The following is a 27,940-nucleotide window of genomic DNA, read 5'->3' as shown; positions in this document are numbered from 1 at the left end:
TCCATGCTGGTTATAATGTTTATTTTCATCACAGCAATCAGGGAGAAAAAAGTGAAATGTCTTGTTTTTGAATTATATCAAAATGTATTCTCTTTTATTTCGGTATGTCACCAAATAGACTAATACATATTTAATGTAATCATAATTGTGTAAGAATACTTTGGATCTTTCTTACTTCTAACCAATTTTGCCTCCTTTCCCACTCCAGGCTTCAGCAATTGCTAAAATTAGCCTTTTAAAGTGGAATCAATAGAAGTATTTTATAATTTTTGGCTATTTTTATATATAACAACATTTTATAAAACTGAAAATTTTAAAACTAGATATGATTTTAAAGTAAAGTTCTATGTTTTTAATTATAATAACTACTAAAGGAAGTTTCAGATTTTTATTCAATGAATTTAAGGCATGATTATGTGGTCAATGTAATAATAACAAAAAACAACTTTATCCAGTGTTATATTTATAACCAGAATTTGTTACTAAACTTCAGCATTTCCTTTTATGTAAACATTGATTTCACTAATTAGAGCCAACTGATCTTTTCTCTAACAGATCGATTTCTTTTAATCTCAACAGTTAACAGCAATTCCAATGTATCATAATACTTCAGACCTTAATCATATAGTAGTAATTTTTACCAGCAGCTTTTGTTTGAATTTTAATTAAGAAGACCTTGTGTCTCCAAACCCAAGTGGGGAGAGGTTTTAATTGCTTACATGTATATCACACAGACTTCAAAAGAAGTAAAAGTTATTTATAACAGAGTACAAAGGAAAGCTTTGAAATGTTTACATTCATGCAAAATAGTATAAATTTTAAAACTATGGGTATTGCTGTGTTATAATGCAAAAATATCTATAAAACCAGCTGTGATATGTATTTACTGTTAATAAAAGGAGTTCACGGGTTCAGAAATAATAGCTCACTATTGACTACAACACGACCAAAAGACTGTGAGATGGATGGGTTAAACATGCTATTCTGGGGGAATATTAAGTTTCCACCTTAGTCATTTACTATGTGATTGAGAGCAGTAACTTTACTTTTCTGGATGTTGGGGTCCTTACAGGGAAAATAAGAAGTTTGGGTACATAATATGCAAAGCTTCTTCAGCTCTAATCTTTTGAGATTCCACAACTCTAGATATTACTCTGAAGTTCTACAATTATACAAAATTCATACAGAAACTAGTGACACTCTACCACATTATTTCATACAAACAGGAAAGTGAGAAAATTACATGTGCTCTCAATCTCTTTCACAAGCTGGTCTCTAGAGCAATACAGCATTTGTCTTGAGAAATAACAATTTAAAATTTTCAAAATACACGAAATCTAAACATTGATAGATTACTATTTTAACCCTTTATCCTGTGAAACAGCAAGAATCACTAGGTATGTGAACTTTGCTGACTTTAAGTTGAAAAGTGGCAGATGATTCTCCTCTAAACACTTCCAGATTTTTTTTCAGTTCCCTCAGATGAAGAAATTGCTGTAAATTTATAAATGGAAATTCAACAAAAACTCACTTATAAATGAATATGTAAAGTGTACAGTCATAGCTCTTGGAAAACCACTCTAGTCCTTCTGTGATTGCCTACAACTGAAAACACAAATAACTGTAAATTACTATTCCTAAAAAACAGAGAATTCTGTAGAAAGGGCAATGTATGGAATGAGTAATCAGAGTACTTAGATATAGTTTAGGCCCTTACTAGAAAAGTGAACAAACTAGGAGAGAGAATCGGCATTTAAGCTAGTAACCTAGAATGCAGAACACTGATTCTGTGGGAATGCTGTTAGATCCATTCTGACCTTTTGGTGATAACAGTACTGCTTAAGTTACTTCAAGAATAACCTGCACCATTTGATCTTCAAAGATCTATGGTACACTGGAGACAAAAAAACAAACAAACAACTAAGACTGTTGTGTTCCTGTGCTCTCCTCCAGAGATTTATGTCCACAATCAAACCTAATAATGAAACCAGTCTCTCTCAGTGACACACAGTGGCAATATTATAATATATTCATGTTTTTAATTCAGTATCTGTACCAAGTACAACTGTAATATGCTTGTACTATTTGACGCAACACAGTTCCTAATTTTATTTCTCTTAGTAACAACCCTAATGAAGTAACAGAGAATAATACTTAAAACCTTTAATAGTAAAGTATGGCAGAAACATTCGGGCTCTCAAACAAGCCTCTTAGACATATTAGTTGAATAACTATAATAAGCAATTGTGTTTCAGTCACAGCTTTGAAAAACCCTGGGAATAATTTATAGAACTTTCTGTTTAAAGGAATTTTTAGTCCACATTTTTCCTATCAGAAAGAGACTATCATTTTTCTCAGCTGCAGCAGAATATACCTAGGAGCACATCTACCTTAATCCCTAAATGTAAATATTGCAATGATTAATCATAAATGACCAAGGAAGGAAAACACTATTTTCCTTATTTGCTTCATATCACATAATTATTTTTTTGTCTCTCATATCATCTGTGTGTTTGACAAACACAAGCACAAACAGTTTGTGCTAAGTCAAACACAACCAGCATTACTGTTTCTCTGGCACACTGCCCAGGGAGGCGCCTTCACACCAAGGAGATGCCAGCCACAGCATAGAAGGGCATGTGTGCAAAACAGGGAAGCTGGCTAGGATTCTCTCACATAAACCACAGAAGATTAGGCCTATCCATGGAGGCAGAGGCTGATTTCCTAGTGCTCTTGATTTCATTAGGTATGTCACCATTGCATTTAGAAATGTCTCATAACCATAATTATTCTGGCGTCCTTACTCCTTTGGTACAACTCAAACATACATTCAAATGGGTTGTGGACCCTATCAGTACTTCTGTCTTACCTTGTGTCCTTCTACCGTCTGATTCCCCCCTCTCTTACATTCAGGTACAGATCAAGATAAATAATTCTGTAGAGAGAAACTGTATTACCTATATGTCCTCCAGCTTTGCAATACTGCTTCACTTACATAGAAAAGGGTAAAAGCGAAACTGTTTTGGTTGTTTGTATACTGTGGAGGCAGAAACAGCCCAGAGTCTATCTTCTCCTTTTCCCACTGCAGAAGTATAAGATTCTGAGGCTATAGAGGCAGGATTCAAAACCTGCTGCCACAACTTTTGACTGACCCCACATAAGCCATGTAACTTCTCACAGTCTTTTTACTCATATATAAAATCAATATAAAAATATTTTCCTTAATGGATTGTTATAATAAGGATCAAATAAAATAATGTAGATGTCTTAGTCCTTTGTTTCCTTTGTATAAAATAAAGCACCTTACAAAAAGTACTCACTATTTTACTTATTGGCAGGAAATCGATAACATTTTCAAGATTAGTCTTATAATTAAGAAAATATAGTAAACACTGGTATTAATTTTGAAAAAACTTTAGGAGGTCATGAAGATAACATTCCACCAGAGTAGGAACACCCTCTAATATCCTCTACAATATCCCTGTTTAAGATTTCCAGATTTTCAGATTTTCCAGATTTCCAGCTAAATTTCCAGATTTTGTTTTTTAAATTCATCCATTCATTCCATAAATATTTTGTGAACTCCTAGTATATCTGAGGTACTCTCTCTTAATGCAGTCCAATAGTATCAATGCCAGATAGCCATTAACTATTCCTAAATTCTTTTGTACATTGAGAATAATTTCATTATTTCCTTAACTCCTGAAAACACAATTCTTATCCTCTTATAATCAACCAACCAACATATACTAGGTCAAATTCCCTACATCTCTAATTATTATTCATATTAAATGTTCAAGTTCTTCTCTATGGTCGTGGATTAGGGAGGGAATTTTTTGTTAAGTTTATTTATTTATTTATTTATTTATTTTGAGAAAGAGAGAGAGGAAAAAGAAAAACACAAAAGTGAGGGAGGGGCAGAGAGAGGGAAAGAGAGAATCTCAAGCAAGCTCCACACTGTCAGCCCAGAGCCCAATGCAGGACTCGAACCCATGAACCATGAGATCATGACCTGAGCCAAAGATAAGAGTCAGACACTTAAGCACCGGAGCCACCCAGGTGCCCCAAGATTCATTTTTTTAATACTACTCTTAATCATTCTACTGTCAATACTTTAATTCTCACTCAGGCACCTAGCGCACCGCACAGAATTTTTCAATGATAGTAATAGAAGCTATGTTTCCTCCCTCCCCCAGCTTCATTCCACTCTCGAATCCAAAAGAAGAAGAAGAATATATATATATATATATATATATATATATATGCACAAAATCAGAAAATAATATAAGTATGGACTATTTAGAAAATAATGACTATGAGAATTCTAACAGCCCAAATTTATGGGATGCATAAAGCTATTTCTACAAACATATTCATGGCCAAAATACCTTTATTGTTAAATAAACAATGTTTAAAATGAAATATTCAGTTTAGGAATTTATAGGGTATCAAAAACAAACAAAAGAAAAAGTATAAGGAAATAAGCCTGGGAGAGATAATATAGGTAAAAACAATATGGAGTAGTTGGTATACTCAAGTGGCAGCAGAATTGAGAAATAAATCTAAAAACTGGATAATTACTGGGATATTGGGAAAAGAGATAAGTAGATAAGCCACTGGCAGGTAAAATTGAAGGACAAAAGGGATAGAAAATGAGTATGCAAAATTTAAGATGGAATATATAACAGAAAATAAAAAACTTAAAATATGTGATGCTATATTTTAAAACAATATTAATGTATTTGAAAACCTCAGTGAAATATACAATATTCTAGGAAAATGTTTTTCTGGAAAAACTGACTTAAAGAGAAATAGAAAATGTAAAAAGGAAAAAAAAACAATTAGCAACAAAAACTCCAGGCCCAGATATTTTATGGGTATATTCTCTCAGAATTTCAAGGAGTAAGTAATCCTCACATTATCTATTCAATATTTTACGCAGCCTAGAAAAAGAGGGAAAGCTTTCCAATTCAACCACGAACTCTGGTACAAAAAGTGAACAAAGAGTACAAATAAAGAAAAACACAAACTAATCTCATTTATGATTACAGATGCAAAAATAACAACTGTAATATGAGGAAATAAAATTATTCGGTACATTAAAATAAGACTGCACCATGACTAATCAGGGTTTATTTCATCAGTAAATTTGAAAAACAAAAACCAATAAGATATGCCATAAAATAAAATACAATTTCTCATAGAAACTCCTAATAAACTATGACTAGAATGTTCTTTTAACAGTAAAGAATATCTTAAATATCTTAATAGTTAGGGGTGAAATAGTAAAAACAAATCCATAAATTAAAAACTTTACAAAATACCTGCTATCACATGTTTACTTAATATAATTATTGATATTCTAGGCAGTGTAATATGAGAAGGGATGAAAAAAGGGGGCATAACTGCCAAAAAAGAGAAAACCTATCAGCTGAAATATAATTATAGCTAATAAGTTCGATAAAGAGGAAAATTATAAAATGAACCAGCAAAATTCATTAGCATCCCTAAATATGATAACAAAAAGAAAACAGAATGAAGAATGTCTCATTCACGAGAGCAAGCAAAAAGATTAAATATTATAGAGAAAATATCAAAATAAACACACAGAATCTACATTTTAAAAAAATCATCATTGAGGGACATAAAAGAATAAATGATTTTAAATGAAAAGATTCAATACTATAAAGATGTCAGTTCACCCTATAGTTTCATATAAATATAATCTTTCAAAAACTTATTTTGGGATTTTAATGAACACTTAACTAAATTAAATGTAAGCCTAAAATAAACTTTAGAGAAGTATGCACACACCTTAAAGAAAAATTATGAATGTGGTCTTGCAATATTTACTTTTCAAAGATACCATAAAGCTACAGTGATTAATATAGCACAGTAGTAATAAAAGTTTAGATAGATCGATAGAATAAAACCAAAAGCCGACAAATGGTTTCAAATATGCAATCAGTATGGTAAAAGATGTTATTTAAGTCAGACAGAGAAGATCAATTATTTAATTACTGATACAGATATATTTGGTTAATGGCTTAAGAAAAAAATTAAGTTGTTTCTCTAGTTGAAATTACACATCAAAATATACTCAAGAGGAATTAAAGGGTTAAATGAGTAAAAATATAGTCAAAGAATTGGAACAAAATATAGCAGAGTGGGGGAATCCTTTCTAAACAAACCTCCAACATAAAAGAGCATGAAAAGGGAGGGAGAGATTTGACAATAAAAATCATAATGCAAAAGAAAATGATAAAATGAAACATACATGACATCAAGGTTAATACCATTAAAATATACACTAAAAATCATACAGAACCATAAGAACTAGACAAATCCATTAAAAGAAAAATGGGCAAACAACATAAACAGGCAATTCTCAAAGGAAGAGACATTTACTACAAATAAATTTATGTCAGATTCTTCATTAACAATAATAAAGAAATTCAAATTAAATCAGCAATAGTATATCATTTTCCCCTATAAAAACTGGCAAGAAATTTTTGAAGTAATAATTCTTGCCACTGAGGGCAAGAGAATACTTGCAGACACTGCTGGTGAGAGTGGAACACTGTACCCTTTCTGCAGGGTAATGTGGTAGTATGAGTCAATGGCCTTTTTAGAAAAGAACACATGCTTTAACTCAGGAATTTCACTTTTAAGGAATATATCCTAAGAAAATAACTACTAATTAATACTTAAAATTATTAGGAAGTTATCCATATTCAAGTTTTTATTTACAATGACAAATAATTTTTAAAAACTACTTAAATGTTGAATAAAAGACTCAAATTATGAGAACCTCACTTCATACAATATTTTCTGTAAATAAAAATATTTTAGATGACTTAATCACTTATTGATATATCATTAAATGGGAAAGAATAGATTATAAAAGAACAGTAAAAGATTCTAATTTTAAGGAAAAACTTTAACAAGTATATGCATAAATTAAACAAAATAATACAGGTAAAATTAAATAACCATTTTATTTTTTGTGTGTCTATTTCTCTATTTTTGCAACAAATACGTAATGAAGGAATTTGTCATAAATTCATTTACAACAAATTTTGTAATGAGGGTTGTTTGAGATATAAAATACTGGTGGCCCACAATAGTATGTATTTCTTGGGGATAGTATTTAAACCATATTAAAATTTCAGAATAATTATAACTAATTTAGGTGGATAATAACTGGCCTGATCTCACCTAGACTAAAAATGCATGTTGAATTTTAGCAGGGGTTGAATCAAACTACCTGAATGCTACTTAAACTATTTTTTTCCAGTTTTTATGATAATATATTATTGGTATATTTTTTATAATGGCTATGGTGACAAAATATTAGGATGTAAAAAGAGACAATTATGTATAATAAATCAAGATGAAAAATTTAGTAAGAATCTTATCTCCTATGCTCATAAAACTGAGAGCAGCACACAAATGAAAGTTCACATATCACATACAGAATCCAGAAAAAAAAGTTAAAGAATTTGAAAAGCCTAAATTTGCATGTGTTTTTGCTTTTGAGATTTAGACATTTTGATCATCTAAGGCTAGTACAGTTTTTGCATCATAAAGTCATAATCAGAATGGAAAATAAAGAAAGATGGAAAGCGGGGGAAGGGAGAGGAGATAACCTGAAGCACAAAAACTTGATGCTGAATCATGACATAATAAAATATTAACTTCCACATCACTAAGAGAAAGCAAGACCCCTGTCATTCATGCCTGCAAAAGCTTGCCTTTGCATAAACCATTACTGTTCTCACTGTTAAAAAACCAATGACTTTGGAAAGGATGGAAAACACAGAATGACGTGCAAAGTAGCACACAACATGTTACTGCAGCTGGATACAGAATATGTCACTAATGACTTTCTTTCTACCCATCATTTATAAGTTAAGATTTTTTTCCCCAAATAGCAAATGCCCTTTCTGAGTACAGAACAGAGGCAGTGGAATTCAAAATAATATTCAATTTCCACTTAATGTTAATACTGTATTAGTTAATGAAATGAGTTATTAATTATTCCCTGGGAAAGAGATGACTTCCTTTTGTCTTCATTTGAATTGAACACAACATACCTGAACACTAGGCAATTTTTGGTAATAAATTAAAAATAACATTTTCATCAGAGTTATTGCCAGATGTTTATCTTAAATAAAACATTATCCATGACCAATAGGAAGATTCATCTGAAGTTATTTGATAATTTCAGAAAACTAATGTAATTAGGTTCCCAAATTGTTAGTGCAAATTGGAGTGATGACTGTCTGTCTGCAAGAGACAACTGATAGAATTAATTAATGACCATGGATTCTGTTTAGGATACCAAAATTAGTAATAAAGTACTTCATCTCCATAAAGGCATCAACAAGAGAGAGTTAAGGAAGAAGAATAACTTCCTGACTGATAGGGCAACTTAATTTTGTAATGGTTCTTAACATGTTTCAAAATAATAACATCAATCACATACCTTCAGAACTAAAGATGCTCATCCTTATTAGGGTCAGAGGTCATGAAACGTTAACTTCTATGAAATCTGATTGAGATCAGTCAACCTATGATCCTATGGGTATGTTAATAATAACAGCAACCACAGTTGACCCTCACGAGTGTTTTCTAAGTGCCAACAACTGTTCTAAAAGCTTTACTTGTATTAATCCTATTAATAAGCCTATGAAGTAGGAACTGTTATTGTCTCCATTTTAGATATAAGGAATCTGAAACATAGAAAAGTTCAGTGACTTGCCCAAAGTCACTCAGCTAGGAAGTGATAGAGCCAGGATTTGAAAAAGGTAACCAAGCCTCAGAAAACACCCACAAACCATTATGTAAAATACACTCAATAAACTCTTTTTTATAGGTGCTACCCTTGACCCTTTTTGACCAGAAGAAATTCAAATTAATGATTTGGATTCATAAATCAAGCCATTATTAAGATTTCAAGAGGGAAGACTAAAATTAACTTGCTCTTCATCTTTTGACATTTTTTTTTATTTTTCAGACTGTTAATGAAGCAATTTACCCTATAATTTATATGTTTATAGACTAATAAAAACAGAGGGGAAAAATTTCATTCTATAAGAATTATAAAGAATAAAATTTCAAGGACACACTACATATTTACCCTCTCATGTATAAACACATATTAAAGGTAAAAATTTAATCTTAGGATACAGAGATCAGCAAACATGTTGTTATACAAAATAATATACTCTACATTGATATGTTTGATATTTTGTATATTGTACCTTTAATTTCTCCAAGAAGTTCACTGGTATTTAGTCTTTCCATTTTTTCCTTCCAATCTTTTGAAAGTAGTTTTTCCATGCAGGAGGAATCTGTTAGAGTTAAAAAGTAAGTATGGAAAATGTTACATATATATTTTACAACTATTAAAATACTACAAATACAAAAGCCAACTTATGGAGAAATTCTCCCATTATAAAAATGATCAAGGCTATATTTGTTGTTGTTTTAACCCTAGGATATAGACAATTATATTAGTGTATCTATCACAAAATACCACAACTAAATTTATTTTTACCTGACTACTTAAACTATTCCTAGGGGGAAAAAAAGATAATGCTCAATAATCTTATCTTGGTAGTATAAATATAATTCTATTAATATTCAGTCAGCATTTATCATTTCTTAGACTGATAGGACAGAAAAGGGGGCTATTTCCTCTGATAGTTAAGTTTAGATGTTGTTCCTTTTAATCCAGGTGATTTTTTTCTAAGTCTAAGCAAAATTTATGTGCCATTCAAGGAAGAATGACAAATCTTCAAGGGGGAAGAAACCAGTCAAACTGTAACCACATAGTCCTTAAAAAAGAAATAAACATATGACAACTTTTGTGGAATACCCACTTAGAGGATAATTCAAAGAAAATAAAGTCAAGATGTTTTCTGTCCCTCAGTAATAAAAACTGCTAAAACTTTTCTATAGAAAAAGATGCATATTCTTATCAAGAAAATACTCAGTTAAACACTATTTGCCCAACTGCATATCTAACTAACATACTAGATCATAGGGAATGATTATACTTGCTTCTATAAGGATTCATAAAGGTTACAGAAATTTAATTTTAGAATGCCCTAATAATTAGCAAATTTTTCTCAATGAGTCATTTTTTTTTCTCTCTATTTAGATGGGTTTGCAACTGGTGCTACTGCTTACAAGTATTTATATATATCTTTTAAGCCTCAAATCTTAACAAATAGGCCATGTTTCCAAAAGGGAATGCAGATTTAAATACCAAATCCTCAGTGCAAAGCATACTCCCATTAAACTTTAACATTCCAAGTGTCAAAATTCTGATAACTTCTTTTTAAAATTGTATTTAAAATAGTACTCCAATTCCAAATGCCTTTCCTCTCCCATATCAGTACCTATCTATTTAGCATTTTCCCTTTCATTTTTTTCTCCAACTTCTAAATCCTCCTTGAATTTTTCAGAATGACAGTAAGGTCAGGATGGATCTAAAGGGTTTTAGAAACTAGATAAGCTTTAGAAAAATACAGTGAGCCCTGGGTAAGAGATGAGAGGACCACTGCATCATTAGAAAGTATTGGCGAAAACAATTAACGTTTGTCCATGACATGATCAATCAATCAAAGAATGGATGGAATCCAGATCAGTGTGTCATGAAATGGCTGACGAAGAACAACCATACTAGCTCACTATCACAGAAGTTAAAGTTCATTCTAAATAGAAGTCAGCGTTATTCGATTAATTGAAAGCTCACGGTCCCTTCCCTTCCTTCGTCCCTTCTATCCTTCCCTCCTCTTTTTCTTCCATTCTTTCCTATTAATTATTTTCTGAGGCTTCAACAAGTGATCTACCACCATGATTAAAAATTGGATTTTGAGTGACCTTCCGAAAGGGTCTATGCTCACACAACGGTTTGTATTTAATTTCCAAAATGGTCTCTTGATATTTTCATTTTAAATTCAAAAACAAGGTATATACTTTGTTTTATACCTATTTTGTGTTTATGCTAAAGTAATAAAAAAAAGATAATACTAAGTTTGGGATTAAGAAGCAAATCCTCAAAGCCACATCTAACAGACATTAGTTTTTCTCAAATCAGGTTTAAATTTCTGAGAGAGATTGATATAACATCAGATCATGGATAAGAATAATCAGCAAAATGTCTTCAACTTCCTATCCTACCTAATTCTGTTACTTCTTTTTTTTTTTTTAACCCTTTCATACATGTTATCACATTGCACTAAACTGATAATCACTGATATAAATGCTAAAGCATAATTTGTTTGGTTCAAATTTGAGTTGAGAGCATATATTATAATAGTAGAAGTCAAAAGCCCAAATTACTAGTAATGATCACAAATTCAGAGCAAGTTCAGAAACTAGGATTATATACACACTAAATGTAAAACAGGCTAAACTATGTCTCTCGTTTCTATAAATAGACCTAAAATCTTTCAGAGCTCTAGGAAAAGAATGCTAAAGCTTCATGGGAGAAAAATAGAACTGTATGGTCAACAGGAACACACACTTCAAACATAAATCAGACCATGTGTACACAGCTTCACATAAAAGCTACTCATTAATAAAATGGTTAATAACATCAAAGCATTTCACATTCCTATTAAAAAATTAATCCTCACCATAATGCTGAGTTAATCTAGTTAATATGAGTTCCCATTTCAGTAGAAGAAACTGAGGGGAAAAAATAAAGCAGTCTTTCCATGTCTATATTTAGAACTCATGAAAATAAAGGCAGTCACTGATGGCCTTTAACTCCAGGACAATAAAAGTCACAACATACAACCTTGTCAATGTTTAATCTCAAGTCTAAGAGATTCCGGGAAGATTCAAAACTCAGGAAGTCTCTTGAAAAACTCTCAGCTTTCTCACCTAATTATCTGACTGCCAAATCGCTACAAGTAGTATTAAGCATGCTCCATACTATAATGTAAAGCAAGTAAAATGAGGGAGAAAAAACCAGAAGATGCAGATTGTTAACAAATACCACACAGGCAAAGGACACCACTGCCACCACTGAGAGGTTTCTGACTCAGGATGAAGAAATATGTAATAGATAAAGTTGTAAATGAAAATTTATATTTTCAAATTTCCTACTCAAAACAATTTCCAGGTAAGGGTGCAAATTAAAAGTAAATATTCATCCTCTATGTGGCACATCCTTCAACAACACTAATAGGACACTAGTTTTACAGAGGTAATTGATTATATCAAACTTTACCCCATTCTGATCATGCACAAATGCAAAAACCAAAGCGGTCAGAATAAGTAAAGGGGTCCAGTTTGTATTATGTACACAGGAGGAGTAAAGACCATGCAGAATTGCTTTAACTCAATAGTTATTCAGCATGCCAAATGGAATAAAAGGAGTGAACTTCTCCTAAATGTTCTTGATTATTCAAATCTTAGTATTTTGACTGAGATATCTTCAGCTAAAAACTAAAAGAGGAACTACATACTCTTTGGAAATTAAGAGAAAGAACGACAACATTACAAGACAAAAAAATGTTACAATGATACGTACCTATTAAAAATGATAATATTTCAGCATAAAAGTGGAAGATGTTAAAATTAATCCATCTTACTTTGAAATAGTTAATGTTCAAACACCAATACATATTCAGTAAAATGCAGGACTTTATTATATTTATCTTTTCTAATTTTTGTAAATCATATGAGTAAAACAAGACTCGGAAATGAAGAGTTGGCCTTCAATTCTTGCTTATATTTTAATCAAGGATGTAAAAGGTTTTCACATGTTAAAATTCTCAGTGGCATAGTTTTTCTTTTTGTTTTTTTTTCTTTCCTTCGCAACTTAAGTTTTTCTCTTTAAAGAAACTTTTTCTAAAGGAAAAAGTAAAAACACAATTCAGACCTTATTTTTAATAAATATCCTGCATAACGGATTGGAAAGCAATGTTTCTGCTTCCTAAGTATTTAGATTTCAGGCCAGGTAAGTCAAGAATGCTTTACCAGACTAACAATTAATTTCACAGTACAGATAAATTTGAAGTGAGAGTATGTGATATATTTATTTCCTAATCTATATGATAATATTTTAGAAACAATTTTAAATTATTCCTAAATACAGCCACCATAGTATAAACTCCCATCCTGCACAAAGTGATGGTATTTCAAATGTGTCAAAGAGAGTAAATAAATAAATAATTGCTAAAAGTAAGCATGGAGGAATAGGAAAGGATAATGGGAAACATTTTTATTGCACAGGTACTTTAAAACAATTTGATTATGAGTAAACACTTAACTATTCCTTTGGCCTCAAAGTGATATGTAAAGTTATAAATGCTAAAACGTTAGAAACGTGACATAGAAAAATGTTTTTAAATATTTTACTGAGGAAAACAATGCTGCCCCTGTATGCAGATTTCCTACTGCTTTATTAACTCCTTTAAGAGAATATTAAACCAATTCCTTTTATTTTTACCATTGGAATCATAAATTTTAAGTGCAATAAATTTTCTATGTGTGCAAGAACAATGATAACTTATCAAAAGTAACTTTGACCTTGGTTTACAACTAGTTATGACAACATACATTTATACCGCTGCTGATCATACATCCCACATTTTTCATTATGAAACAGAGACACACATGCCAGTTACTGTACATTTTTCCACAGTGACAAGTGCTCCACAATACAGTGGGATAAAATTGGAGCTTGGAGAGCTTGAAGAGCACTCTTAAATTTTAATTAAAACCCTCCAAGCTCACTAAAAATAATTAGACACTAAAATGTGCCAGTTTTATTTTGAAGTCACTATAACGTACAAAGCATACTCCCTGACGACAGCTTGTGCTGTCCTTCTCCCCGCCTCTCTCCAATGAAACAACTGATTTTCCAAATATGAACAAGGGGGTATAAATAGAGGCTGTTTTCAGGCCTGCTCTTCATGCTGGGAAGCTGACAGAAAAGACAGCAGAATGGGTTTTTTAAGACTGCACCAAATGAACCTAGAATAACTTGCCTAACAGAGTTCGAATCACTGACAAACTCTGGATACAATTCAGTCTGCAAGAAACACCATGAGTTATATCACTGATCTTTTTTGATCCAAAAGCCAAACCTTTAACCTCTTAAATGTTTTTGCTATCTTAAAATATCTCATACAATGCTATAGTCCATCCTATTTTTAGCCAAGCAGCAAGAGAAAGCATGCCTTTCCCATACAGCAGGGCAATGATATAAACATCAACACAGATGCTCTGCCAGGAAGAGCTGGACTTCTCAAGCACTTGATCATTAAGGAATGCACCAACTGTTTTGGATAATCTCGTGCCAGCTCCCCTTTTGCTCCACACTCCCCTCTGGGAGTGGCCAATCTTGTCCTGCCTTAATTTTTCATTTTACTCCTCCATAGCACCCCCATCCCTGAAAATATGAGAAATGGCATTTATGCCTAGCAATGAAAAAGCAGGCTCACTTCCCCAAACAGACCAAAACTTTAAAACAATTAACCCTCCCCTCTTCTTTCAGATAAATTACTAAGTATAAAATGCAATCTGTTTCCTTTGTTTATTCAATATGAACAATTTGTAAATGACTCAAGGATAAAATTCAGAAAATGTTGTGCTAAATTAGAACCATTATAAACATGCTAATGACTCAATGCTTGAGTAAAACATGCATGATCGGTGTGAAGAAATAGATTTAGTTCCTGTGAAATTCTGTTGTGCTGCCTTAAAATGATTTGGTCATTAAATCAGATACTTTCCTTCCAGGAAAAAATGTTAATTCCACAGCCACTTTACTAGATAATATACTGTGAGTGTGTACGTATGTGTGTGTGTGTCAATGGGAGCTTTGGAAATGTCATCAGAACTGTTAGGTGCAAGATTTTGGCATATTCATAAGGGAGAAAAAGATCCACACTTGAAACCTGGTAGAAATACACATATAGAAATCATCACATTAGATGCAATATTCTCTATCTGCACTGTTGTTATCTACCAAAATCTTTGATATTTTTATTAGGAATCCCTTAAAATTGGCACTTAACACACATTCATGGAAGTCGCATTGCTCTATGCAGGTAAGAGATGCATGTCTCATCTGCTTTCCAAGGTTGCTTAGCACCTAGAACAGTATCAGAGAGATCATTCAAAACCAAGTTTCTCTCCCATATCCATCAAAGTACAACTACTACCAGTGCCAATACAGAAAAAGAGAGAAACAACCAGCAGATGATCCAGAGGCTCATAGCCTACTGCTGTACCTGAAAGATACTCCAGCAATCATTAAGACCAACACCCTCATTTCCAAAAATGAGAAAACAGAGGTAAGATAAGTAAGTCATTTAGGTGCCCAAGGTCAAACAGTTGGTGACAGAGCCCTGACTCTAGTTCAGTGCTGGTTTTACCGAAATGACTGTTGAAATCATATTTGAACATCAGTTTTATATACTATAGCATCTAATAGAAAATGAATAATTATGCCTATTATTAAGTGCTTCAGACATAGAGTGAAGCACTCTAGTTCCTTGGAGAGGGGGACTAAAATTTCAAGGCACTACAGTAAAAGTCAATAGTGTTCAATGGCCAGTTCTCCCATACATACTCCTCCATTAAGCTGGTCTTCCTGTTCCTTCATATTGCCTTCTCCTTAATGCTTTTTCTTGGTTTGAACAAAGAGCTTTCCTTTTCTGAATATCGTCCACCAAGGAATGAATTAAGATGCTGCTTAAAAATACTATTGAACTTAAAAAGTAATCCCTTCCAAATTAGGTTTTATCTTCACATTCAAGGAGTAAATGTGCAGCCTGAGACCTTCGTTTTTCACGGTAGCTCATTGCCCACGACACCTTCAAATTTACTACAGTTTTAATGAGTAAAAATGTTCCATTAGAAACTACAGCTGTCTGTATTAATAAAATTATTACTCATAATGACATCCTCTCATGATCCTCCTTATATTCTGCTGCTCCATTGCCAAAGGCTGAGGTATTGGTACCATATAACATGGGACACTGTTCTTTGGGTTCTACAAATGTTTAATTTTTACTTTTTTCAATACTTATTTAACTGCTTTTAAAAAACTGTATTAGACTGTGGAAACAATAACTTCTGTGTCCTATATTCCTTCTTTTGGTTTCTTTGGGGGAAAATGTCTGAATATCACTATTGTCCTGATGGAATTGTCAATCACAGTGCTCTACCCTACTGCCTGCCTCCTACTGCTCCTCCTTGCCACACACACAGAGTAATTTGACCCAATCAGAATTCTCTGCTGGAACTGCCCAGAAAGGCTCTCTTAAGTTCAGGTTGGAAGCTATAAGCATGTGGGTCTGAGATTGTCATGACCATCTTCTCGGGCACATGAAGAGAGCCTGTGTGCAAAAAGAGGGAAGGAAGCCAAAAATACAAAGAAAAACAAACAGGAAAGAAGATAAACAAACAAAAAATCTTTACATCATGTTAGCGTACTTACATCTAAAAATAGCAAAAGCCAAATTCTGCTCCTGAGGTTCTTGGTAATGTAAGCCAATAGAGTCCTGTTTTTGCTTAAGCTAGTTTGAGTTGGGTTTCTGCCAGTTGCAACTTGAAAAAATAAATCTAGGGGTGCCTGGGTGGCTCAGTTGGTTAAGCTTCCAACTCCTGATTTTGGCTCAGGTCATGAAATAATGGTTTGTGAGTTAAAGCCCCACATCAGGCTCTGGCTTGGCAGTGCACAGCCAGGTTGAGATTCTCTCCCTCTCTCTCTCCCTCTCTCTCTCTCTCTCTCTCTCTCTCTCTCTCTCTGCCCTTCCCCTGTTTGCACCCTTTCTCTCTCTCTCAAAATAAATAAAAATTTTAAAAATAATAAATAAATACATATATCTAAACAATATGAAAACCGTAACAAAAACTGTCATACATACTCAAATCTGTTATGTTTCCAATGGTAAAACACTGAAAACTCCCAATTCATTAACTTGTACCACCAGGCTAAAATATTTATTATGTAAATCTTGAAATAAATCTCTGCTTTATTGGAAGATATGCATCAACTTTAAAGTAAACTGTTACAGGGGCGCCTGGGTGGCTCAGTTAAGCAGCTGACTTCGGCTCAGGTCATGATCTCACGGTCTGTGAGTTCGAGCCCCGCAATGGGGTCTGTGCTGATAGCTCAGAGCCTGAAGCCTGTTTCAGATTCTGTGTCTCCCTCTCTCTGACCCTCCCCCGTCCATGCTCTGTCTCTCTCTGTCTCAAAAATAAATAAACGTTAAAAGAAAAATTTTTTAAATTAAATAAAATAAAGTAAACTGTTACAGGAATACTAGTTACAATTATTTAGCTTTCTAAATTAGGATTATCTAAACATGATGCAACCAAAAGAAAATATAGCAGAAATAAAGTGGAAGTTGAGGCTCATTAAAAAAAGAAAAAATAAAACAACAACAACAACAACAACAACAACAAAAACAGCAAAAGAACTCCCATCTAAAATCAGCAAGCCCCAATTTTAGTTTTGTGTTCATTAAAACACCTTCATTTTACCTCTTGCACTGTTGGTGGGAATGCAAATTGGTGCAGCCGCTCTGGAAAGCAGTGTGGAGGTTCCTCAGAAAATTAAAAATAGACCTACCCTATGACCCAGCAATAGCACTGCTAGGAATTTATCCAAGGGATACAGGAGTACTGATGCATAGGGGCACCTGTACCCCAATGTTTATAGCGGCACTCTCAACAATAGCCAAATTATGGAAAGAGCCTAAATGTCCATCAACTGATGAATGGATAAAGAAATTGTGGTTTATATACACAATGGAATACTACGTGGCAATGAGAAAAAATGAAATATGGCCTTTTGTAGCAACATGGATGGAACTGGAGAGTGTGATGCTAAGTGAAATAAGCCATACAGAGAAAGACAGATACCATATGGTTTCACTCTTATGTGGATCCTGAGAAACATAACAGAAACCCATGGGGGAGGGGAAGGAAAAAAAAAAAAAAAGAGGTTAGAGTGGGAGAGAGCCAAAGCATAAGAGACTGTTAAAAACTGAGAACAAACTGAGGGTTGATGGGGGGTGGGAGGGAGGGCAGGGTGGGTGATGGGTATTGAGGAGGGCACCTTTTGGGATGAGCACTGGGTGTTGTATGGAAACCAATTTGACAGTAAATTTCATATATTAAAAAATAAAAAATAAAAAAATAAAAAAATAAAAACACTTCATTTTTCTGGTTAATTGCCTTTACATTTAATGTTATAAAATGAAATTATAAAATAAGCTTTTACTGATGAAATATCCTTTCTTATCTGTTTTATTTCTGTATAGATAATTCATAAAAAATAAATTTAAAATAAGGTTATACTTCCTAAATTGGTTTTAAGGACCCTCCATAATCTGGCCTTAGTGATTTGCCTTCTATTATTTTTCCTACATGAAAGCTTTTTAAATGTTCAAATGAGTACACCAAAGATATCTCACTCTTTTGTACAAAAGTTGTGCTTTTTCACTTCACCTTTGCTCATGACATCCTCCTGACCTGAATGTCTCCCTGATTCTTGATGTTTTCTAAAAAACCTATTCTACAGTGTCTACATTAAATATCACCTCCTCAATTATGCCTTGGAAATTCTCAACCTCTGTAAAGCAAAATAAACTTGCTGAGCATATATTATCTGTCAGGTAGTCTGCTTTTTATATTCTCTTCATGGATCAACTCATTAACTCTGAACTACTGCATTACCCTAGCTATTAAGTTCCTTGATGGTCAAGAAATGTTTCTGTTACCACTTTGTGTTCTTCCATAATACTTAACCTGGAGCTCTGCCCATACTAAGTACTAAAATAAATTCCTCAATATACTAAAAAAAAAATAAATGAATAACTTTTTTGTGTGTATAAAGAAACAACAGAACTACTTTGCTTTTTAAAATTAATCATATTGGTGCATAACTTAATACACATTCTATAATAAGTACACTCATTTCAAATGTAAATTCTATGAATTTTGTCTAATTATACATTCATGTACCTGTCACCCCAAAGAAGATGATAGAAACTTTCAAAAAAAGTTACCTTGTGCTCTCTTTCAATCATCCATTCTCTTAGCTGTGGGCAAACACTGAACTGATTTCTATTACTACAGAATAAGTTTTACCTACTCTTGAATTTCATAAACAAGTATGGAAGTTTATAATAGGTACTCTTTTGGATACAAATTAAAATTTTTGAGATCCAACCATGTTGAAGATTTGTTAGTAATTTGGTCCTTTTTGTTAATGGGTAGATTTTCACTGTGTTAAATACACAATTTGTTTATCCATTTATCTGTTTATGGATATAGGGGATTTTCTCACTTTCAGGCTATTAGAAATAAAGCTAATATAAAAATTCACTCATAAGTCTCTTTGCCTCTAAAAATAGAATTTCTTCTAAAAGTAGGACTGTTTGTGCCTGGCTTTATAAGAAACTGTGAAAAAGTTTTCCAAAGTGGTTGCATCATTTTACACTTCTACCAACAATGCATGAGAGTTCTAGTTGCTTTATATTCTCATTAATACTTCATAGTGTTAGTATGTTAATTGTAGTCATTATTCTACTTTTGTCTTTGTCTTAGTGAGTTTTAAGAGTTATTTATATATTTAAATATATTTTATAAATTACACATTTATATGTTATATATTTATATATACATGTATTTATATTATATACTATGTACATATATTTAAGAGTTACCTATATATGTCTGATATATATCTTTTGTCAGATATATGTATTGTAAATATTTTTTGCTTAGTCTGAAGGGTGTCCTTTTAGTTTCCCAAGGTGTATTTTGAGAAGCCATAGTCATTCATATTATCTAATTATCAAGTTTTTCTTTGAGTAGCGTATTCTTGGTGCCATCTAAGAAAATGTGGCCTCCGCCAGGATCACAAAGATATTCTCCTGCGTTTTCTTCTAAAGCTTTATAGTTTTAGCTTTATATTTAGATCTGTAATCCATTTTTATTTATTCTATGTGTAGGTCTATTTCTGAATTATTTGTTCTATTTTATTGATCAATTCATTATCCTTACACCCCACCACACTGTTTTGTTTATTGTGGCTTTACAGTAAATCTTGAAATCACATAGAATAAGTCCTCCATATATGTTCTTCTATTTAAAACTTATTTTGGCTATTTTAGGTCTTTTGCATTTCCATATAAACTTTAGAATCGTGTTGTCTGTCCAAAAAAAAAAAGACCTTTGATTTTTATTGTATTTATCTTGAGTCAATTTTAATTCTGTATTACTTTTAATATAAATATTAAAGACCATGAAATTTCCTTTGAAGTACATTTTAGCTTCATCCCATATATTTGGATAGGTTGTGTTTTCATTATTATTCAGTTTAATATATTTTTATAATGTTCTTTGTTCTTTTTTTCTTTGGTATATGGCTTATTTAGAAGTATGTGATTTAATTGCTAAATATTTGGTAATTTTTTAAATTTCCTTTTTTTAATCTATTTACAATTTATTCCCATTGTGGTCAGAGAATATACCCTACAAAATTTCAGTCTTTTTATATTTATTATGACTTGGTTTATGGCCCAACATAAAAGATGCTTTATCTTGTGAGATGTTACATATTCATTTGAAAAAAATTATTCTGCAGTTTGTTACTATAGGGTTCTATCAATGTCAATCAGCTCAATTTGACTGATAGGTTTGTTCAAGTCTTTGGATTTGCTGTTGTGTTTTTTTTTCTTCAAATTCTAAAAGAGGATTATTGAAATCTCCTACAATTGCATTGTACATCTCTTTTTTTTCTTTTCAGTTCTGTCAGCTTTTCCATATGTATTTTGAACCTTTGTTATTAGATACATACATATTTAGAAATTTTGTGTCGTCTTGATGAATTGGCTCTTTAAGCATTATGAAATATTCTTCTTTATTTCTGGTAACATATCTTTTTCTGAAGTCTGCTTTTATATTAATATAGCTACTTCACCTTTCTTATCACCAGTGCTTGTATAGTGTATCTTTGCACACCCTTCTACTTTTAACCTATCTACATCTTTATATTTACTGTATTTCTTGTAGTCAATATATTAGTTAAATATTTTTCTAAATGTTTATTTTGAGAGAGAGAATATGAGCAGGGGAGGGGCAGAGAGAGAGGAAGAGAATCCTATTCAGGCTCTGCACTGTGAATGTAGAGCCCAGCGTAGGGCTGGATTCCACAAACCCTGAGATCATGACCTGATCTCATAACAAGACTTGGATACTTCACCATCTGACCACCCAGATGCCCACTAGTTAAATATTTTTAAATTCAATCTGACAATCTCTACCTTTTGAAATTATTATAATCAGTCTATTTACGATTAATGTAATTATTGTTAATAATGGGGAAGTCTATAATCTTGCTATTTTTTTTTTATATTTCTATCTGTATTTTGTTCCTTTTCCTGTCTTTCCCTGTCTTTTAATTATCTTTTTAGAATTTCATTTATTATTTCTCTATTGATTTATTGATTTCTCTATGTATTTATTACATACCTTTGTTTCATTATTTTAATGGATGATCAAAGATTTTCAATATATGGGGCACCTGACTGGCTCAGTCGATAGAGCATACAACTCTTAATCTCAGGGTTGGAAGTTTGAGCACCAAATTGCGTGTAGAGATTACTTAAAAATAAAATCTTTAAAAAAAATTTCTTTGTAAAAGATTTTCAATATATATCCTTAATTTACAGTCATCTACCAACAAATAATATACTATTTCAAATATAATGGAAGAAACTTAAAAATGCCCCCATCTTTTGTGTTATTGTTGTCATACAAATTACTTTTACATGTTTTACACTGTATAACACATTTTATTGTTTTTGCTATAGAGTTGATTATATTATAACTAAATTATTAGAATTTCAAATGTCTTTTATCTTTGCTTTCAGATATACAATTTCCAGTACTTTTCATTTCTTCTTTAAATTCTAACTTTCCATCTAGAATTATTTTCCTTCAGCCTGAAAAAAATTGCTTTAAATTTTTCTGTGGTGAAAATCTGCTGGCAATTAATTCTCTGAACTTTTGTTTGTCTGAAATACCATTATTTGATCTTTATTTTTCAAAAATTTTTTGCTAAATAATTAATTCTAGGTTAAATTTTTTTCTTTTCTTAGGACTCCACAATATGTCATTGCAATTTTTCTGACTTGTATTTTTTCTAACGTGAAATCAGGGATAATTTCTTTCTACCACTATAATGTATCTTTGGTCACTTTTAACATTCTCTTTCACTAGTTTTCAGCAACTTGATTTGGTGTGCTCTGATATATATTTTTCTTTGCGTTTATCTTTGAACCTGGAAGTTTATATTTTTTGACAAATATACAATTTTTTTCAGCCATTATTTTTTCAAATACACATACACACATGCTTTTTTTTTTTTTTTTTTTTGGTCTATCCTCTTTAAGTACTCTAATTGCACACATGGTGGTACATCATTATTTCTCATAAGCTATCAGGTTCTGTTTATTTATTTTTTTCTTCAGGTGCTTCTGTTTGGATGGTTTTGATTGCCCTATCTTTAGTTTCATTAATCTTTTCATCTACAGTTAATTGTTTGAATTTAACATTTTCAAGTATTTATTTTTTATTTTTAAATCTCAGATACTATATTTTTCACTTCTTGAATCTCTATATGCTCCTTTTTATTGTTTCCATTTCTTTATTACAATCTTATTTTTCTTTAAATCCTTAAATATATTTATAATAGCTATTTATTTTTTATTAAAGTATAATTAATACATAGTGTTATTTTTGGATGTATAATGATTCAACAATTCTATATATTTCTCAGTGCTTATCAAGATAGGTGTATTCTTAATCCCCTTTATATCTTCCCCCACCCACCGCCCTTCTGGCAATCACCAGTTGTTCTCTGTACTCCAGAGTCTGGTTTTGTTTGTTTGTCTCTTTGTTTGTTTTGTTTTGTTTCCTAAATTCCACATGAGTAAATTCAAATGGTATTTGTCTTTCTCTGACTTATTTCACTTAGCATTATGTACTCTAGCTCCATCCATGTTGTTGCAAATGGCAGGATCTCACTCTTTTTTATGGCTAAGTAATATTCTATTGTATGTATGTATATATACACATATATATATATATATATATACACACACACACACATATATATGCATATGCATACCAATATACATATAGGCATATATACAATACATATATACATATACATATACAAATACATATATGATTTCTTCTTTGACCATTCATCTATGGATGGACATTTAGGTTGCTTCCATATCTTGGCTATTGTAAGTAATACTGTAATAAACACAGGGATGCATGTATCTTTTTGAATTAGTGTTTTCCTTTTCTTTGGGCAAATACCCAGTAGTGGAACTACTGGGTTATATGGTAATTCTATTTTAATTTTTTGAGGGACCTCCATGCTGTTTCCCACAGTGACTGTATCAATTTGTATTTCTACTGACAGTGTAGAAGGGTTTCTTTCTCTCCACATCCTTGCCAACACTTGTTATTTCTTGGTTTTGATTTATAGCCATTCTGATAATTGTAAGATGATATTTCATTGTAGTTTTGATTTGCATTTCCTTACTGATTAGTGACAATAGCATCTTTTTCATATGTGTGTTAGCCATCTGTATGTCTCCTTTGGGAAATTGTCTATTTAGGTCCTCTACCCATTTCTTTCTTTCTTTTTCTTTTCTTTCTTGTGTGTGTGTGTGTGTGTGTGTGTGTGTGTGTTTAGTTGTATAAGTTCTTTGTGTATAGTACCAATAGTTTAATTTTGCCTTTGTTTCCCTTGCCTGAGGAGACATATGTAGAAAAATGTTTCTATGACCAATGTCAAACAGATTACTGCCTACATTTTATTCGAGATTTATGGTTTTAGATTATAATAGCTATGTTAAAGTCATTGTCATTGCTAATTTTATCATCTCTATAACTTCTGGGTATCTTTCTATTGACTGATTTTTCTCATGCTTATAGGCTCATGTTTTCCTTTTTTCTTTATTTTTAAGTTTATTATTTATTTTGAGAGAGAGAGCACAAGCAGGGGAGGGGCAGAGAGATAAGAGGGAGAGAGAGAAAATCCCAAGTAGGTTCCACACTGTCAGCGAGGAGCCCAATGTAGGGCTCAAACTTGTGAACCATGAGATCATGACCTAAGCCAAAGTCAGACATTTAACTGACTGAGATACCCAGGTGTCCCATATGTCTGGTATTTTTACTGGACACTGGACAATATGTATATTACATTGCTGAGTGTTTGGAATTTGTTCTTTTCCTTTCAATGTTTTGAATTTTCTTCTGATGGATAGTCATTTACTCACAGATCATCTTGACCATTTTGAGGCTACTTTTTAAGCTTTTTAATAACGGGTCTACTTTTTTTTAGTTTGTTTCTGTAATCTCTACACTCAGCATGGGGCTCAAACTCATGACCCTGACTTGCTCTTCTGACTGAGCCAGCCAGGAACCCCTAGAGTACATTTTACTCTAGAGATAATTTATTCTCACTCCAAAGGTATGGCTTTTCTGGGTCTCCACTGAATGTCCTGGGTGCTTAATGAAGACCCTCTACTGTAGAAACTTAAATATCTCCCAATAATGTGTGAACCCTGATAGTTTTGCAGCTTACTAGTTTTTCTTTTCCAGGTAGCTGTACTTTGCCAAGTCTCTTATATTCACACTCTATTTATGTGTACCTAAGTATTCAGCCAAAAACTCAAAAGGACCCCAGAGAGAATTTTTGAATTTTTCTCTGTACTCCCTTCACTCTTGGACTTCCACCAGCAAATTATAGCCACTATAATTTCTTCAAACAGTGATGACTGCTCAGTTCACTGAGGCTTCCCTATAGTACTTGGGTTGGCTGTCCCTGCATCAGGGTCTGGTAGATGCCACCAGATAGAAAGCCAGGGTAATCTTAGAGCTCACTTTGTTTTATTTTCCTCAGAGATTATAGTCTTGTGCATCCTGTTTTCTAATTTCTTACAATGGTTGTTACATAGAGTTGATCAGAATCTCTTGTCTATATTAGAAGATTAAGTCCCTATTTGAACAACATGATTAACTTACATTAATTAATTGGCATATATCAAATACTATATCCAATAATTGCATAATATACATTCTATTCAAGTGTTCATGGAAAATTACTCAAATAGACCACATGTTGAGTGATAAAGCAAGTCTAAGCAAATTTTAAAGAATTGAAACCATGGAGGGCATAGTTTTTGACCACAACAGAATCAAATAGAAATAGATAATAGGAAGATAACTATAAAATCCCCAAATAGAATTTAAGCAACACACTTAAGCTATGACAGAAAAAATAAATCACAATGAAAATTAGATAACATTTTGAACCAAATTATAATAATAGTCTGACATCTAAAATTTATGTCAGATAATGAAGTTATTAGAACTTGAAATGCAAATATTACAAAAGCAGAAAATTTGAAAATTAATAGCCAAGCACCATCTTAATCTAGAAAAAAAATACACCAACTAAACCCTGCAAAAGGGATGATGATGAATATATCTCAGAGCATAAGTCAATGGTATAGAAAATTGTAGTCCAATAGAAAAAAATCAATAAAACTAAAAGATAGTTCTTTGTAAAGTTTAATGGAATTAATAAACCTTCAGCAAGGCTGATCAAGTGATAGAGAAAACAAAACATTAATATCAGTATGAAAAAAGAGACATAACTATATATTCCTATAGATATTGATAATAATAAGATAGATTGAACTTTTTTTTTAATGAATTTGAAGACTTGGATAAAAAAGAAACATTTCCTGAAAAATATACTTAATAAAATAGTAAATAAAAATAGTTTTATATTTCCTAAAGATATTGAGTTTATAATCAAAAGCCCTCCACAGAAGTGACTCCAGACCCTGATTGCCACACTGGTAAATTTTTCCAAACATTCAAGAAAGAAATAATACTAATGTTATACAAACTCTTCAGTTAATAAAAAAGAGGAAACACTTCCCAATTCATTTTATGAGGCCAGAAAACCTTGACAAGTACATTATAAGAGAAATCTACACACCAATGTCCCTTATAAACATAGATGCAAAAATCTTCAGCAAAATATTAGCAAAAATAAGACAAAATGTCTGCTATTACCCTTCTATTCAACATTACCCTGATGATCCTAAGTAGAGAAATAAGGTAGTAAAAAGAAACTTGTGAAGAGACTGAACAGAACCAGAGTCAGATATGGCAGGGATGGCAAAATTGTTGAACCATGAATTTTTAAGAACTGTGATAATATATTAAAGGCTTTAAGGAAAAAGCAGACAACATGCTAGAAGAGATAATGTAAGCAAAGACACGGAAATTCTAAGAAGGAACCTAAGAGAAGTCCTAGAGATCAAAAACATTGCAACAGACATGAAGACTGTTTCTGATGGGTTCATGTTTTAGTAGACTAAAAATATCTAAAGGAAGAATCTCTGAGCTTGAAGATGTGACAATAAAAACTTCCAAAACTGAAAAGCAAAGAATGAAAAGAATGGAAAAAAAATAGAACAGAATATCCAAGAACTGTGGGAGAACTACAAAGGGTGAAAGATATGTGTAATGGGAATACCTGAAAAAGAATAAAGATGGAAAGAAACAGAATCAATATTTAAAGCAATAATGACTGAGAATTCCCCCAAAATAATGTCAGACACCAAACCACAGATCCAGGAAGCTCAGAAACATCAAGCAGGAACATGCAAAAACAAAAACACTAATCCTAAGGATATAATATTCAAACTATACAAATCAAAGATAAAGAAAAAACATTGAAAGAAGCCAGACAGAAGAAACAAGTTACCTATATAGAAAAGCAAAGATAAGAATTACCTTGACTTCTTCTCAGAAACCATGCAAGCAACAAAAGAGCAGGATGAAAAAAAATAAAACAACTGATGTAGAATTCTATACCCTGCAAGATTATCCTCCAAAAGTAAAGGAGAAAAAGATTTTCTTAGACGAAAAAAAAAAAAAAAAGAGGGAATGTGTTGCCAGTAGGTCTGGATTTTAAGAGTTGTTAAAATAAGTTCTTCAGAGAGAAGAAAAATGATGTATGTCAGAATCCAAGATCTACATAAAGAAAGGAAGAGCATTAGAGAATGAGTAAGTGAAGATAAAATGGAAACTTTTTTCCATTCTTAATTGAGCTAACAAATACAACTATTCAAAATAATAATGGAAACAAGGTATTTGATTGTGTGTGTGTGAAATGTGATGGATTACATTAATTGATTTTGAATGTTGAGCAAGCAAATTTGAATAACTGAGATAAACCCATACATAAGAGTATATGTATGCTTATGTATAAGTGAAATGAATGGTAGCAATGATACAAAGAATAGGAAGGAGGAACTAGGAATATTTTGTTATTATAAGGTACTTGCATTACCCATGAAGAAGTATAGTGTTATTTGAAAGTAGACTCGGATTAGTTATAAATGCATATTGTAAACCCTAAGACAAACACTAAAAATAGTTTTCAAAAAGTATAATTGATATTCTAACAGAAGAAAGAAATGGGATTATATAATGTGCTAATTCAAAAAGCAGACAAAATGCAGAAGAAAAAATAAGAACAAAGGATAGAAACAACAAATAGAAAACAGTGGCAAATATGGTAGATAGTAATCCAACCATATAATAATCATCTTAAAAGTCACTGGTCTGAAGACACTATTTAAAAGATAGAGACTGGCAGAGTTGATGAAAAAACAAAACCCAGTTATATGTTGTCTAAAGGAAACCCACTTAATATACAAAGACACATATAGATTAAAAGTAAAGGGATGGAGAAAGATATAGCATTATTCAACTGGATATAATGGACAAGTATAGACTACTTCATCCTATAGTAGTGAATTAAACATTCTGCTCTTTTGGGATT

General features: G+C 32.0%; 1 protein-coding gene across 22 annotated transcripts in view; it reads right to left on the bottom strand.

Moving 5' to 3' along the window:
• Window positions 1-27,940, bottom strand: part of SOX6 (SRY-box transcription factor 6) — a 687,546-nt gene that overhangs the window by 240,922 nt on the left and 418,684 nt on the right. For 20 of the 22 annotated variants that reach the window (XM_049617879.1, XM_049617886.1, XM_049617897.1 and 17 more), the window contains one exon: window positions 9,267-9,356. In XM_049617879.1, the coding sequence (XP_049473836.1) occupies window positions 9,267-9,356 (90 nt within the window). Of the gene's footprint in view, window positions 1-1,531; window positions 1,823-2,869; window positions 2,949-9,266; window positions 9,357-27,940 lie in introns of those variants that run through there. The other 2 variants (XM_049618013.1, XM_049618005.1) reach the window with 2 other exon arrangements.

This window comes from Panthera uncia, chromosome D1 (assembly GCF_023721935.1).
Source record: "Panthera uncia isolate 11264 chromosome D1, Puncia_PCG_1.0, whole genome shotgun sequence".
NCBI classification, from domain to species: Eukaryota; Metazoa; Chordata; class Mammalia; order Carnivora; family Felidae; genus Panthera; species Panthera uncia.
The sequence above is the reverse complement of the archived record's forward strand: the minus strand, read 5'-3'. Positions and strand labels throughout refer to the sequence as shown.